This window comes from Ptychodera flava, chromosome 19 (genome assembly GCF_041260155.1).
Source record: "Ptychodera flava strain L36383 chromosome 19, AS_Pfla_20210202, whole genome shotgun sequence".
Lineage (NCBI taxonomy): Eukaryota > Metazoa > Hemichordata > Enteropneusta > Ptychoderidae > Ptychodera > Ptychodera flava.
Window position 1 is genome coordinate 27,042,218 of NC_091946.1, and position 13,635 is coordinate 27,055,852.

The 13,635-nt window shown below is 37.7% G+C and overlaps 1 protein-coding gene across 1 annotated transcript in view; it reads left to right on the forward strand.

The window, feature by feature from the left end:
- The first annotated feature begins 5,490 nt into the window (after positions 1–5,490).
- Positions 5,491–13,635, forward strand: part of LOC139119117 (dynein axonemal heavy chain 2-like) — a 78,657-nt gene continuing 70,512 nt past the window's right edge. Inside the window, 9 exon segments of the mRNA XM_070682760.1 lie at positions 5,491–5,653; positions 6,549–6,747; positions 7,358–7,521; positions 8,460–8,808; positions 9,742–9,906; positions 10,647–10,885; positions 11,688–11,879; positions 12,203–12,340; positions 13,299–13,406. Coding sequence (XP_070538861.1) covers positions 6,564–6,747; positions 7,358–7,521; positions 8,460–8,808; positions 9,742–9,906; positions 10,647–10,885; positions 11,688–11,879; positions 12,203–12,340; positions 13,299–13,406 — 1,539 coding nt within the window. The 5' untranslated portion in view covers positions 5,491–5,653; positions 6,549–6,563.

The window sequence follows — 13,635 nt, forward strand, 5'->3', positions numbered from 1 at the left end:
TTATATCTCATGTCACTCTTCAGTACATGCAGTACAATAACTGTGATGAGACATACGCAGCTTTAATAATGAATGCACAGAGAGAACATGTCCTCTGAAATAAAAACTGACACTTTGAATTTCACACAAAGAGGTTTGCTTATCCAATCGTGGAAATTTCATGCAGGTAATTCGCGTTAAAACAGATGTGTTAGTAAAGAAAGATGATTACAGCTTTAAGCTGGTAAAAAATCATGTGGTAATGTGTTCAAAGACACCGATTTAATCTACTTATAAGTGTGTTTTATTTGATCATGGAAGTTTTGAGTGTTTTATGTGTCACATTTGAATCTGTGTATATTTGTTTGTTTTGTTTTGTTTTTTGAGCAATGCAATGTGCAGGTTTGTTGTAGACATTTTAAATTTTTATGAAATATTGGTGTATTTTTAACCTGTAAGATTTTTAAAAAATTAAATTTTACTGAAACCTATACCATTGTCTCTGTTTTTATCTCTATGCCTATCACTTAGAGACTGTTTTTCACAGCATAATACTTACACCCTCAGCTAATAAAGGATGCCGCATCCCTTATATCCAGCCCATTGGCCCATATTGTCAACTGCTCTCTCACAAAAGGTTGTTTCCCTAACTCACTTAAGATGGCTAAAATCACCCCAATCTACAAAAAAGGTTCACCCCTTGATGTTAATAAGTATAGACCGATTTCAATTTTACCAGTTCTCAGCAAAGTGATAGAATCTGTCGTCAAGGACCAATTATTGACTAATAAATGCTTTCGTAAACACTACAATACTAAACTTGCCCTCGCTGATCTGGTGTCAGATATCACCGATAACATGGATCAGGGTCTCATCACCTTTGGTATTTTTATAGATCTTAAAAAAGCGTTCGATACAATAGACCATGGTATTATGTTACAAAAATTGTCGCATTATGGTGTTCGAGGACTACCCCTGCAGTGGTTCCAAAGCTACCTCAATAACCGTCAACAGGCAGTCAGCATCGATGGCACCTCATCAAATCCAAGACGAGTTTTATGTGGTGTTCCTCAGGGATCCATACTCGGACCCATCCTTTTCCTTCTCTATATCAACGACATTACCAATTCTACTGATGTATTTGATTTCCGCCTCTTTGCAGATGATACGAACCTTTTCAAATCCGTTAACACTAATAATATAAACCTTGATAACTTACATGACGACTTTGAAAAAGTATGTCATTGGTGTAATGCTAACAAACTTACAATTAGCGTAGAGAAAACTAATTATATGATAATTAAAACTCCCCAAAGATCTGTTACTGTTGATGGCAGATTGGGTGTCGGTAACACACCTATAGAGGCAGTGCCTTCTGCTATTTATCTTGGGGTTGCTATCGACCCTTCTTTAACTTGGAAATCGCACATAGATTAAGTGTGCAAAAAGATTAGCCCATTGGTTGGCATCATCTCGCGGCTACGACACTATGTGCCAAAATGTGTTCTTCTTTTGCTCTACAATACTTTAATTCTCCCTCATTTGAGCTATTGCATTGAAATTTGGGGCAGCACCTATTACACTATTCTTGAACCCCTTTTTCGTCTACAAAAGAAAATTGTCCGACTTATTTCTTTTTCAACTTATAATGCTCCCTCATCCCCTCTCTTCAAGCAATTCAACATCCTAAATGTTCTCAAACTATGTAAATATCAAATGTGCATTTTTTTCTATGATCTTAAAAATAACCGTTTTGCTCGTACTTTAAATAATTATATTGAAGATCAGGTACCCCATAGCTATCATACCCGCTCTAAGATTAAAGAAAATCTCCCTATACCCAAAGTGAAGCTTACCATTAGTCAACATAATATCAAGTATGCTGCAGTAAAACATTGGAATTCCCTTCCACATACCATCAAAAACTTAACAAATCGGCATTCCTTCAAGACGCAACTCAAGAAATATCTACTAGACATGAATTGACAATACATAGTCTCACTTATTTTCGACTCTGTACTCCCTTTACCTTGACTTTTATTTCCATGCAATTTTTTTTTCTTTTTTCTCCCTGCCACTCGATGTATTTCTGTTGTGTGCTTGTTTCATTTATTTATCTTAAATGCTTCGTCACTTTAAAGTCATGTTGTATTATTCCTCATTATTAGTATATTTGGGCCATGGACTTGACTAGTTTGTAAGAACTATTTCCATGGTCCTCACCAGGGATGTTAAAACATTTTGATGACAAACACTGTTGTAACTTGCTATTACCATTATTCATTTCTATTCTTTCACTGTATGATGTGTCTTGTAACCTTTCCCATGGTGAAATAAAACAAATCAAAAAAAAAAAAAAAAAAAAAAAAATGCAATGCAATTGAGTCACCTGTCATGACATGATCATCCCAGTGATCTTCAACTTTTGAAGAGGTATGTGTTGTAATATTCTGATCTATGTTTCATGATTCTATGAGCTGACATGTAAAAGGTAACTTCTAGTCATCAAGTACACCAGTTCTAGGGAGACAATAGGTCAGTCTGAATATATCTCCATCACCACTGGTAGAGAAACTTTTAAGCAGTCTACAGTTCAAAGGTCATATAGCATAGCACTGCCGGTGACGCTACTTGTCCCACACTGGCATACAGGGTAAATTGCTCTGAGCTGTTATACCAGTATAACCTCAGTGATAATTTATTTACTTTATTTATTCTTTAATTCGAGAGCGTACTCATAAAACCAGAGGAAAACACACACAAAAAAAACTTCCTCTACAAGAAAATAAAATAAAACTAGACATACTCTTCACTTGGAACACAAGTACATAAAGTTTAAAAACATTCTGAGAAAATCTTGCGCCAAAAGTTGCTGTGTCGAATTATATCAAAAGATAAAGTTGCTGCGATGAGATGATTTTCGCTTTCCATTAAACGAACGTAAAAATTAGAACGGGCCATCCGTTGTTTACTTTGAAATGTCATGATGTAATGACTGACAAAAGTTTCTGAAATACTCAATCGGTGTCTAATACCCAACAATATTCTAAAAGCGTTATTATATGAAACTCTGACATCATTGATACATTTCTCAGTGTAAATACTCCAAAGATGGGAACAATACAGAGCAGAACAATATGCCTTGAAAAGACATATTTTAACTGAGGAAGAACATTTATAGAAAGTCCTAATCAAAGAGTTGGCACTTGCATAGAAACTCCTCATCTGTCGCTTAATATCATCAACATCATTTCCTAAATCATTTAACATAACCCCAAGGTACAAATGTTTCTTTACAAAAGTAAGTACTGAGCCATTTAAATACACATGAGGAATGCGAGTGATTCTGCATTGCTTAGGCATTACAAATATGCACTTTGACTTATTTGCATTAAAGACAATATCATGTTCTTTTACACAATATAAATTCCAACCAGGAACGGACTTATGAGAATTACGCTTAACAGATGGAGAAATGCTTTGTGAAGCTGCTAACGCTATAAATGCATTTACAATGTCATTGTACAATTCATCAATACTGATCAAGTGTGAAGGAATTCTACAAGAAGGGTCATGACAAAAGTCTCTGCATCAAGACTGATATCGATGCCGCTTAAAGTATGCTCGGTACAACTATGACAATTACATACAGTGGCGTCATCTGAACATGACCAATCAATTTTATTAAATGTTGGGTCATTTTGCGTAAACTCATATTTTTGAAGTTCCTCAAGATTACATACTATATTTAGAGGGAAGTGATCAGACCACAGTCGTTTGGAGAGCTATTCAGCGCTGGGACTATTCGCCCCATAGACGAGTGTGCAGAAGCGAGAAATACCCCTTGCTTCTGTGTACTCGTCTATGGGGCGAATAGTCCCAGAGCTGAATAGCTCTCGAGCGACTGTGGATCAGACCCAATGTAATCATAAAAAATATGCACATCCTTAATACATCTATGCGCAGCAGATGTAGATACACAGTGATCAAGCCATGATAAATTGTTTCAGTTCACACTCACTATTGAGCAAACTGTTCAACATTCAGATGATGTTGTTGTTGGAAGGAATGTGTCCATAAGCAATATTTTTACGATTATGATCGACTTTGTTTATGATGTCTGTGATTTGTAGAGGGACCGCGAGTGGGGTGAACGCGACAACTTGTGGTCTGTTTTCATGTGAAACGCGTGAGTTGGGGTGAACGCAATGAGTGGGGTGAATGCTATATAGCGGAGTTTCTCCCGGAATCACAGACGCGAACGGTGAATCCGGCCACAGTCCCTCGTGGGCTATTCAGCTCTGGGACTATTCGCCCCATAGACGAGTGTACATAAGCGAGAAACAACTGGGTTGTTTCTCGCTTATGTACACTCGTCTATGGGGCGAATAGTCCCAGAGCTGAATAGCCCACGAGGGACTGTGAACAGGTGCAGCCAACGGAGCTATTCATCGAAAAAGCTATTCCAGGAGCAATGTTTGAGGGCAGGGGAAATTATAATTTTGCTTGGGGAGGGGACATGTTTTTAGGTAGCAGGGGAGCAAATTTTATGTTTTTTGTCGGAGAGGGCAGATATCAGTTGATTGTCCAGGGGACAGGGCTTTGCGAAAAACGAGGAGAGGGGTACTGTATGATGTCTGCAGGGGAATGTTAGTTTTCAGGGGAATTTTTTCACAGCGCAGGGGAAAATCGACAATATATTTTTCATCTCAGGATAAGGTAGCTTCATGTCTGCTGGGGAAATGGAATGACAAAATTTTGAGGGGAATTTTTTTGCAGGGCAAGGGATATCGGCAAGTCTTTTTTGCCTCAGGGCAGGGGAGCTTCAAGAATTGACAGTGGGGAGGGGAAACAGGCAAAAATAAGTGGGGAGTGGGTAAAAAATGAAGTTTGAGTGGGGAGGGTAAGTCAAAAAATTTTCAGTGGGAGGGCAAATTATGAACAGCTAATCAATTACCCTAATGACTTAAAATTAGTCAGTTCACATTACTTGTCATGCACAATATATAATTTCATAGTAAAGACCCCTTTAAAAGTGCAGTGTTCGTTGGCTGCACCTGTGTGAATCCGGCAGAAACTAACTCACTACTGTGCAGACTCAAAGATAACGTGTTCAATTAATCGCAAGGAAAACCTGGTCTAGGCTGCCAAAGTCAAAATAGGTTTGTGTGAAATAAGAGAGACACAAGAGAGACTATTACAAAAGATTTAGAAATTCACCGACTTGACAGCATGTTTTTTTCACCCAAGTGTAACATGTTACTTGTTATCGTCTTAATAATACAAACAAAGTGTTTGAGCAAAAACAAAAAATGCAAACATACACAACGGAGATTATACATGTACAGCAACACTTGAGTCAGTTTTGTTATCGATCTTCGTGTACAATCCCTCCACCAAAGGGAGGGACTGTGGTGCAGGGACATGGATAGTGCTTGCAGGTATAATCCACATGCAGTAAGAAGGTCATTGTCCGCGCGCTATACAGCGCCACCGACGACAGGGACAGGTAAGTTTCGTTACTAAGTAGCGTTGCTAAGAGGTCGACGTTTGCTCGAGCGGGTACGATTGCCTTGATTTTGCTCGATTTCAACAACCTTTCGGTAGAAATATTTGTACCAGATGGCATAACTACACACCGAAAGATACGCTTTTGTAAAAATTAACATTGTAGGTAAGTGTTTAACTATATTTTGCGGTGTCTGTAGCCCGTGCGTGCAACTTGTTTTGACTGATCGCCATCTTGGATTCCACAGTCTGAGCAAACTTGGTCAAGGGAACTCCATTCATTGTTGCATTCCTTGCGTTGATTCCGGTCAGCAACAGGTTTTAGGTTATAATTTGTGTTTTGCAAACCATTTATATCATTTTGAACGTAGAATATACTGCTTTCGGTATAATTTTGAACATGCAACTAACTATATGCGACACAGTGTGCCTTATTGTGCACTACGTAATCCGCAGCCAAGAAATCGATATCATGGTACAGCTGAAATCGCTTCGTTGTAGAGTCACGGAGTGGACACATTAATGACTGCTGTAGACAAAACCATATACAGTCAACGTTTAAACTTGCGCATGGCACTTTTTAAAACTTTAAGTATACTTCTAGTTTTTTCTAGTCTTTTAATCTTTCTTTAGTCTTCAATCATGGAGATTGAGTTCAGCAGGGTAGAACGAGGTGGCAAATGAGTAAAGAGAAAACGAGACTGCCCAGTGCAAGCCTACGTTAAAGTTCACACCACAGTCATGGTTGCTGGAAATGAACCATATCCACCAAAATGGACAAATTTGTTCTCAGACAGACATCGGAAAAGTTGGATGGGGAGCTCATTGCCAGTTTCATAATAATTAATTCTTAAGGTTTAATGGACATTGAATCAGCTGTAAAATCATAAAGAGAATCATCAAATACCGTGCTATATGTCCACATCCATCAAATTCAGCTCATAAAAGAAAATCTCATAAAAGTAGGCATCAGTTGTGCAATAGTTATTCGTAGACTTGCTGTGACTTTTCCCAAAATCTATTCCCAGCGTAAGTCTGAACGTGTCACTTTTTCTCTACAGATATAAATTGTAAATATGTCAGAACAAGGTGAAGTAGCTACAGCTGGTTCAGTGAAGAATGCAACGCCAGCACCCTCAGATGTTGCCAGCCAGCAAGGTGGTGGCGGTACTCAGAGTGACAGCCCGGAGGTCTCCAAGATCGGTGAAGGATCTGAAGTTGGGACAGCGAGAGCAGGCTCCAGGTCTTCAAGAGTATCAGGTAGGAATAATTTCAATCAAGATCTAGGGGCGACCCAATCCAATTGTTGATTATAAGTTCTCAATCCTTTTTTGAACCTATGAATGTACAATCTGATAGACTTATTCCAATGGCATACTGAATACTGACATTAAATTGTCTATATACCCTGAAAGCGTGATAAGCAAAATGCAGTCCCGTTATAGATTGGAAGACAACATGATTTGTTTAATAGTAGTGGTTCTATGTACTGGTAATTCTTGATATATCTGTTAAGTCTTCAGATTTAATTGATAATAGCACTTTTATCAAGAATTTGCAAAATTATGGAAATTTATGTTTCTTTTGGTGTCATAACTGACTCGACAACTTCAATATTCAAAAACATTAACACAAAAGTACAAAACAATTCAAGTGTACTCACGTATCTCATTGAAAGTGTCATTTTCTTATAAAGCCAATGTCAGTAGTTTATTTCCTCCTTTTTTCAGAGATTCAAAAAATATATTTTTCTGTGAAATGAAAAGAATGTAAATAACTAATGTACAGAATTGCAAGATTAAAACGGATATATTGTAATGGTGAAAATGAGAAAGTAACTTTTGTGTTTTATTTTGATGTTTTCTTTTAGGTCAGTTTAGCACAACAGGTGAAGGAGGGGAACAGCATACATCATTAGTCAATGGTGAGCTTGTATTGGCTGGTGAAGGCGAACTGGCCAATGTCGATGAGAATGGAGAGATTGATGGGGCTGGAGATGAACCCCGGGAGCCTTCCCCTGAACCTGTAGATTTGGTGAGTAGATGACCTGTGCCAAAATAAAGATAAAAAACCCATGAAAATTACATAAAGAAAAACACAGTGTAAACATTTGATCATACCATTGTAGAATCATATTTTGTAAAACTGTTAAACAGTTTAAATATTTGGCATGTCACTGGTCTTACAAAGATGTACGCCCATGACATATGCTCATTATGGCTTTGTCTCTGTCTCCAAATTTTATTCAACGTCACTCACTCAAATCTGGTTTCTGCTTTTGGGTGCTCAACTTATGGAGAAGGCCTATTTACAATGCGGGAAACGTGTAACAATAGAATTTTACTTCACAATAATTTTTGGAGAAATTCTTCTTAAGGTAATATGCACCTCGAAAGTGAAAGACTTAAACTTTTGCTCTAACTTTCCTCAAGGAATCTTTCAATCATTCTCTTTCAAAATCAAGAATAAAAATAGGGGGTCACCGTGCAAATTTTTGTACTAGAGAAACAAATTACCCAAGATTTACCGATATTAGAAATTCAAAATGGCCGCCATCCCTGTGTTAACTCTATGAAGAAAAATAAAAAAAATTGAATTTCGAAAAACTAAGGCGTTGAAACGTTTTCTTTCACCAAGAGCTTTAAAATGAACCCCCACATGTGGTATATCAGAAGAGAATTGTAAAAGTTCGAGAGTCCCAATGTCTGTCCCCAAGGTGCGTTCTACCTTAAAGAAAAATTTTCATTTGAAAGAAGGGTTTCAAAAGTTTTGAAAGAAGGAAATTAAAAAACTTTTATTATGCATATTCAAAAGTGATTTCCTCCATCTTTCATAAGTTTTGACACAGAAAGTTTGTAGTTTTGCTTCTACTGTGCATTTGATAGTGAAGGAAATGGAACTTTCAGAAGGCTACCTTTATTGTTTGTTATCACCTTGAATAGCAATGTCAACAAAAATCTCTCTTCTGGCAGAAAATTCTTGTGAAGGACAGAGTGATCCTGACAGGCGTGGTTCCTGATATGTGGAAGGATGAACATGACGTGGCCATCAATAAATTCCTCCAGTCCAACGGAGCCAACAGACTGCTGGTAGTATACCTGGATCCACTCAATGGACTGGTTGCCGATAGCTGCATACCCGTGCAGCCCGTCGAGGAGCTCTGCTACTTCATCAGGGCTGAGACCAATACAATCACGGCAGACAATTTCTTGAAATGTGTGCAGTATGGAACTGTACACACTGGACACATAGAGAGTCTGCTCAGGCTGATGCATGGAATTTATTCACCGATATTCATCGAGAACAAGTCGTGGCCAGACAGTATCCTTTGCTACTGAACTGCTAAAACTTTTGAATTTCTTCTGTGCACCAAACTCTGTCTGCTGGTCAGACAAGGAGTTTTGAAAGTCTATAGTCCCATGTCAGAGATTTTATTGCTATTTGTCTTAGACAACTTACACTATCAGAGTGTAAAGTACCAAGTTTGAAGTTTTTTTTGAACTGTAACATTATGATTGATTTGTTGTTGGTTAGTGATGCACTACGTCAGCTCATAATGTACACTGTCATTAATCAAGTGAATGCATCTCAATCATAATTTCTGTCGAGACTTGAAACTCATCAATACTGCAGCTGTAAAATTTATGTTAATGTGAGGTTTGTTTGAGCTCATATAAAGGCAACTAGCATATACCAAACACTATTGTTGCTAGACTCTCATACAGCCTCTCGCTGGCCAAACACTGTCACTGGGGTATCCTAGCTCAGTGAGCTGGTGTATTCTCGCTGGCTTTGCCATTTTGCTGAGGCACTCAGCTACACTGGCTTTTGCTAAGCCAGGCCACACTGGTGCATGACCAGCCGGGGGCTGTGAGATATCAGAAATGCTTGGCAAAACCCCTGTGAAAAAATACAGAAAAAAACGTAATAAAGAATTTTCATGAATCAAGTTTTCCCCCATAAATCTAAGGCCAATTCAAATGTCTTCAGCCCTCTCATGGATTTCTTTATTCTGTTGTCAATAATCTCATAAATCTTTTTATGATTAGTTCTACTGTAAGCAGGATTGATTGATGAAAGTCAACTTACCAAAAAAATGTTTTCCATTCCAAGTATCCTAGTATATCTTGTTTTATTTTGCTGAGCCCATGGGAAGATTTCAAATTTCTAAACTCAAGCAGTTTAACATTGAAAATTGTGGAAAGGTTTGCTGTCGTTTTGTTCTGTACATTCCTTAACATGTCTTTCCTTCAGGTATCAAAAATGACTTCTCAGCACAGCTGCACAGGTTTATGGCCAGTCTCACAGATACTCATTACAAAATGCAAGGACACACAGTGCTGTACATTCCAAATGAGGGCCTCCATATATCACCAGAAAGAGCAGCCAAAGACAAGGAACTCGTCCAAAGACTAGAAAGTAAAGATTGCTCATATTCATATTTCTGGCTTACTTGTTCCAAAATACAAATATTTTGTGTTGGAAACACTTTTTGTGACAGAATCAAAGTGACAGAATCAAAAGGACACCGTGCATGCATTTCATATACGATTCAGATTTCTCCACTGTTTGAAAAGCAGAGGAATGACTAATTTACATTACAATACGTAGATTGTTTCAAACACAGAGGGGTGGCCCACCCCTACAATCCCCTCGCAGAGAAGCCTGAGATTTGATTGCAGTATCAGTAATGTATGATCAAAACAGGTGCCTATGGTTCTCAAACTATTATGTACCAATGTAATATTAAAATTATGTCGTATAAGTGTATACAAACTAATACGATTGTGGAACAAGTGTAAAATTTTATCATGATGAAGTTAGGGAAAGGATTTACTGATGTTAATGAAATGATCCTTCACTGCTAAACCATTGTTTAATAGCACTGGTGCAATTACACCTAAATAAGGTGCCTCTTGTCTGGTTTGTGCATTTAACCGTGCATTTATAATAAAATACTTACAACTTGCTCAATTCTACTCTGAACTCAAAATTCATAACCAGGCTGAGTAATTATGTGTGAAAAAACCACCTTGAAGCACATACATTTTATACCCTTCGTTTTCTATAATATAGTCCCATACATTGTTTGATATTATAGTAATCTTGAAGAAGATGCACATCTCTGAACATGCTTTGTGATTTTCTGTCATCTGCAGCTTCTATGGTTCACTGGACAAGACAGATCAAAGAAGTCCTGGCAAACCAGGATGCCTTTGAAACAGCTGAGAACTCTGGCCCGCTGGAAGAAATTGAATTCTGGAGGATGAGGTGTGAAGATCTTTCCGGTATCAGCTCACAGCTTGAGAAAGAAGGCATCAAGAAGATTGAAAATATCCTGGAACTGGCCAAGTCGTCTTATGTAAAGTCCTTCAAGAAACTTGCCAAGCAAATCCAGGTATGGTAGCTTTTTGTTCTCTATCATATATGCACAATTAATGGAACTGAAGATTAAAGGTAGTATACACCTTGCGCCATTGAAAAGACTGAAACTTTTGCCCAAGATTTCCTCATAGAAACTTTCAAACTTTCTTTCTAAAAATCAAGAGTAAACATAGGGGTCACCATGCAAATATTAGTACTATGGAAACAAGTTACCCTAAGTTGGTTGTCATTCCTGCGTTCAGTTTGTGGGAAAAATTGAATTTTTAATTTTCACAAAAATAAAACAGAATTTTATTTACTCCAGGAGCTTTAAAAATGAGCATTCATAAAAGAAGCAGATCAGAAAAGTATTGTGAAAATTTGAGAGTCTGAATATCTGTCCCCTGGGTGCTTTCTGCTGTAAAACAGGACCATAAGACTACACGACGGCACTGCTAGACTTAAATGTGGTACCAGGCATTAACCTCTTGATCTCAAATAGATTTCGCCATTGATGTAGTTAAATTTCATGAAATAACAAGTGATTTTACATGTAAATCATTGTTTATTATTCTTTGACATCATTTATTTCGTTGTTGACAAAAACAAAACAACATGCAATTTAAAACAAGCCAACAGTGTTGAATTATATATGAATATTGCTCTGCATGCATTCCATGGCTTCCATTGAGTCCTTGCAATGCCCAATCAGTAGTATGGAATGGCTTTTTTCAAGGAAATTCCATGAAAGTCCACCGCTTCTGAAATCACAATGATTTAGACATTTAGCAGGATATCATATCACAAACAATCGTCATTTTATTTTCACTCTTCAGGACGGCTCAGCACAAGCACAAAGCAATCTGAAATTCCTATCCATCCTGAAAGAACCGTGTGAGGAGCTGGCCCAAGCCAGACCCAAGGACATCCCCCAGATGCTGACCAAACTCATCAACCTAGTACGCTTCATCTGGGTTCACTCAGAGCACTACCACAGCAGAGAGAGATTGACTGGACTCTTCAGAAAGGTAATTTTATCTTATAACCAAGTGTGTCGGCCAGCAATACTACATCATCTTCATATGACCTAGTTCAAAAAAGAATATCCTAAATGGTACACATAAACTAAGCCTATAGTCGACACATGTTTTTCTTTTGAAAATTGTTGTTCTTTGTCTGAAGAAGATAATGCAGCCAAAAAAGGTGAATGCAAAAGTAAAATTTTGCTTTCATTATCAGTTTTTAATATCAAATAGATTTATCAATATAAATAAAATATTGCTGTTGTTTGCAATGATCTTATTTCTGTGTTGTTGAGAATGTCTCTTAAATTGGTAATTCTACATTACAGTTCAGTAATGAAATTATCCGCCGTTGCTGCAAGGAAATCTCCCTGGAGAAACTTTTTGATGGGTATGTCATTTCCAGCATGCGAAGTCTCAATGAGAGCATTGAATGCTGTAAGTCTTGGAAGGAAACCTACGCACAGGTCAGTATTTTGCAGAGAAAACTGTCAGTCTGTCATATATTTCTTGTGGTTTACTACCATGCATCCCTAGCGAAATAGACATTCATTGATTGTCAGAACCTGTGGGATAGGAATGTCATTATTTGTAGGTACGTACATGTACCACTGAATGTCGTTTTGTTCATATTTTTGTCCATATAGCGTTGTATCTTTTTGTGCTACTGTGCAGAGATGTGGAAAATAGCCAGCAGCTGGCAAAAACAACTGGTTGTCAGCTAAAATTTGCCAGCTGTGAAAATTTTAGTCAAAAATCAGGACATTTTGCACAAACTTAATGTGCATATATACACTACTTGTAACTGCCTGTACTTTTATTTTTGCCACCTGTAACCAAAATTTTCTACATCCCTGCTGTGATCGCACAGGTGAACCTCACAAAGTAAATGTCCTATTGACTATCGTTAGTGTGTGTGTAGACTCTGCACACACGTCACTGTGCCTTGTGTGAGTAGCTTTCTAGCCTAGCCCCCACATGGCATGATATTCAATGGGGAATGAACACACATGAACATGAATGACTGTATCTATCCTCTGTTAATATGAATATTCATAAGTATGGCGCAAGGTGTGCAAACATAAAAAATTATGTGGATGAAAAAGGAAATCAAGCAGTTATCATCTGACTGATGTGACATGCTTACAGAAATAAAAATCAGTAAGATTTGCATGGTGTTGATTGTGTGTTCCCAGAGTGTGCATCATGCACTGTGTATAATAAATGACACGGTCTTCTATAAAACCAGTTCTTTGCTGTGTGCTGAATCTAGAGAGTCAGTGTGGTAATAAATAAAGTGGTGACACAATATGCAGAATAGATTGCCATCCCTGATAAAAATGGATTATTGAAAAGGAACGACAAAGGCCTCGATGGATGTTTTGTTGCAACAATGCTGAATTTCTGTCAATTTGTGATATTCAGGTCCGTGCCATGCATCACAAGTTTTCGAAAGAAGGTTGGGTTTTGGACCAAACTAGCATCTTTGCGCAAGTGGATGCATTTGTACAGAGATGCAAAGACCTTCTAGAGGTGAGTAATCGATTCTCTTTTCATCTTAGATATATAAGTTACTTAACAACATTTCAATCTTCAAGAGTAAGTAATCTGTAAACCTCATGAAATCATTAATTGTTTAATTCCATTGACTTTGGTAGCTTCACTAATGCTTACATCTCTTAATTAACCTCTGTACTGCCAATTCCCAGTAAACAGGTCCACACTCACCATATATAACATTGAGTTTGGGCTCAATCTTGGT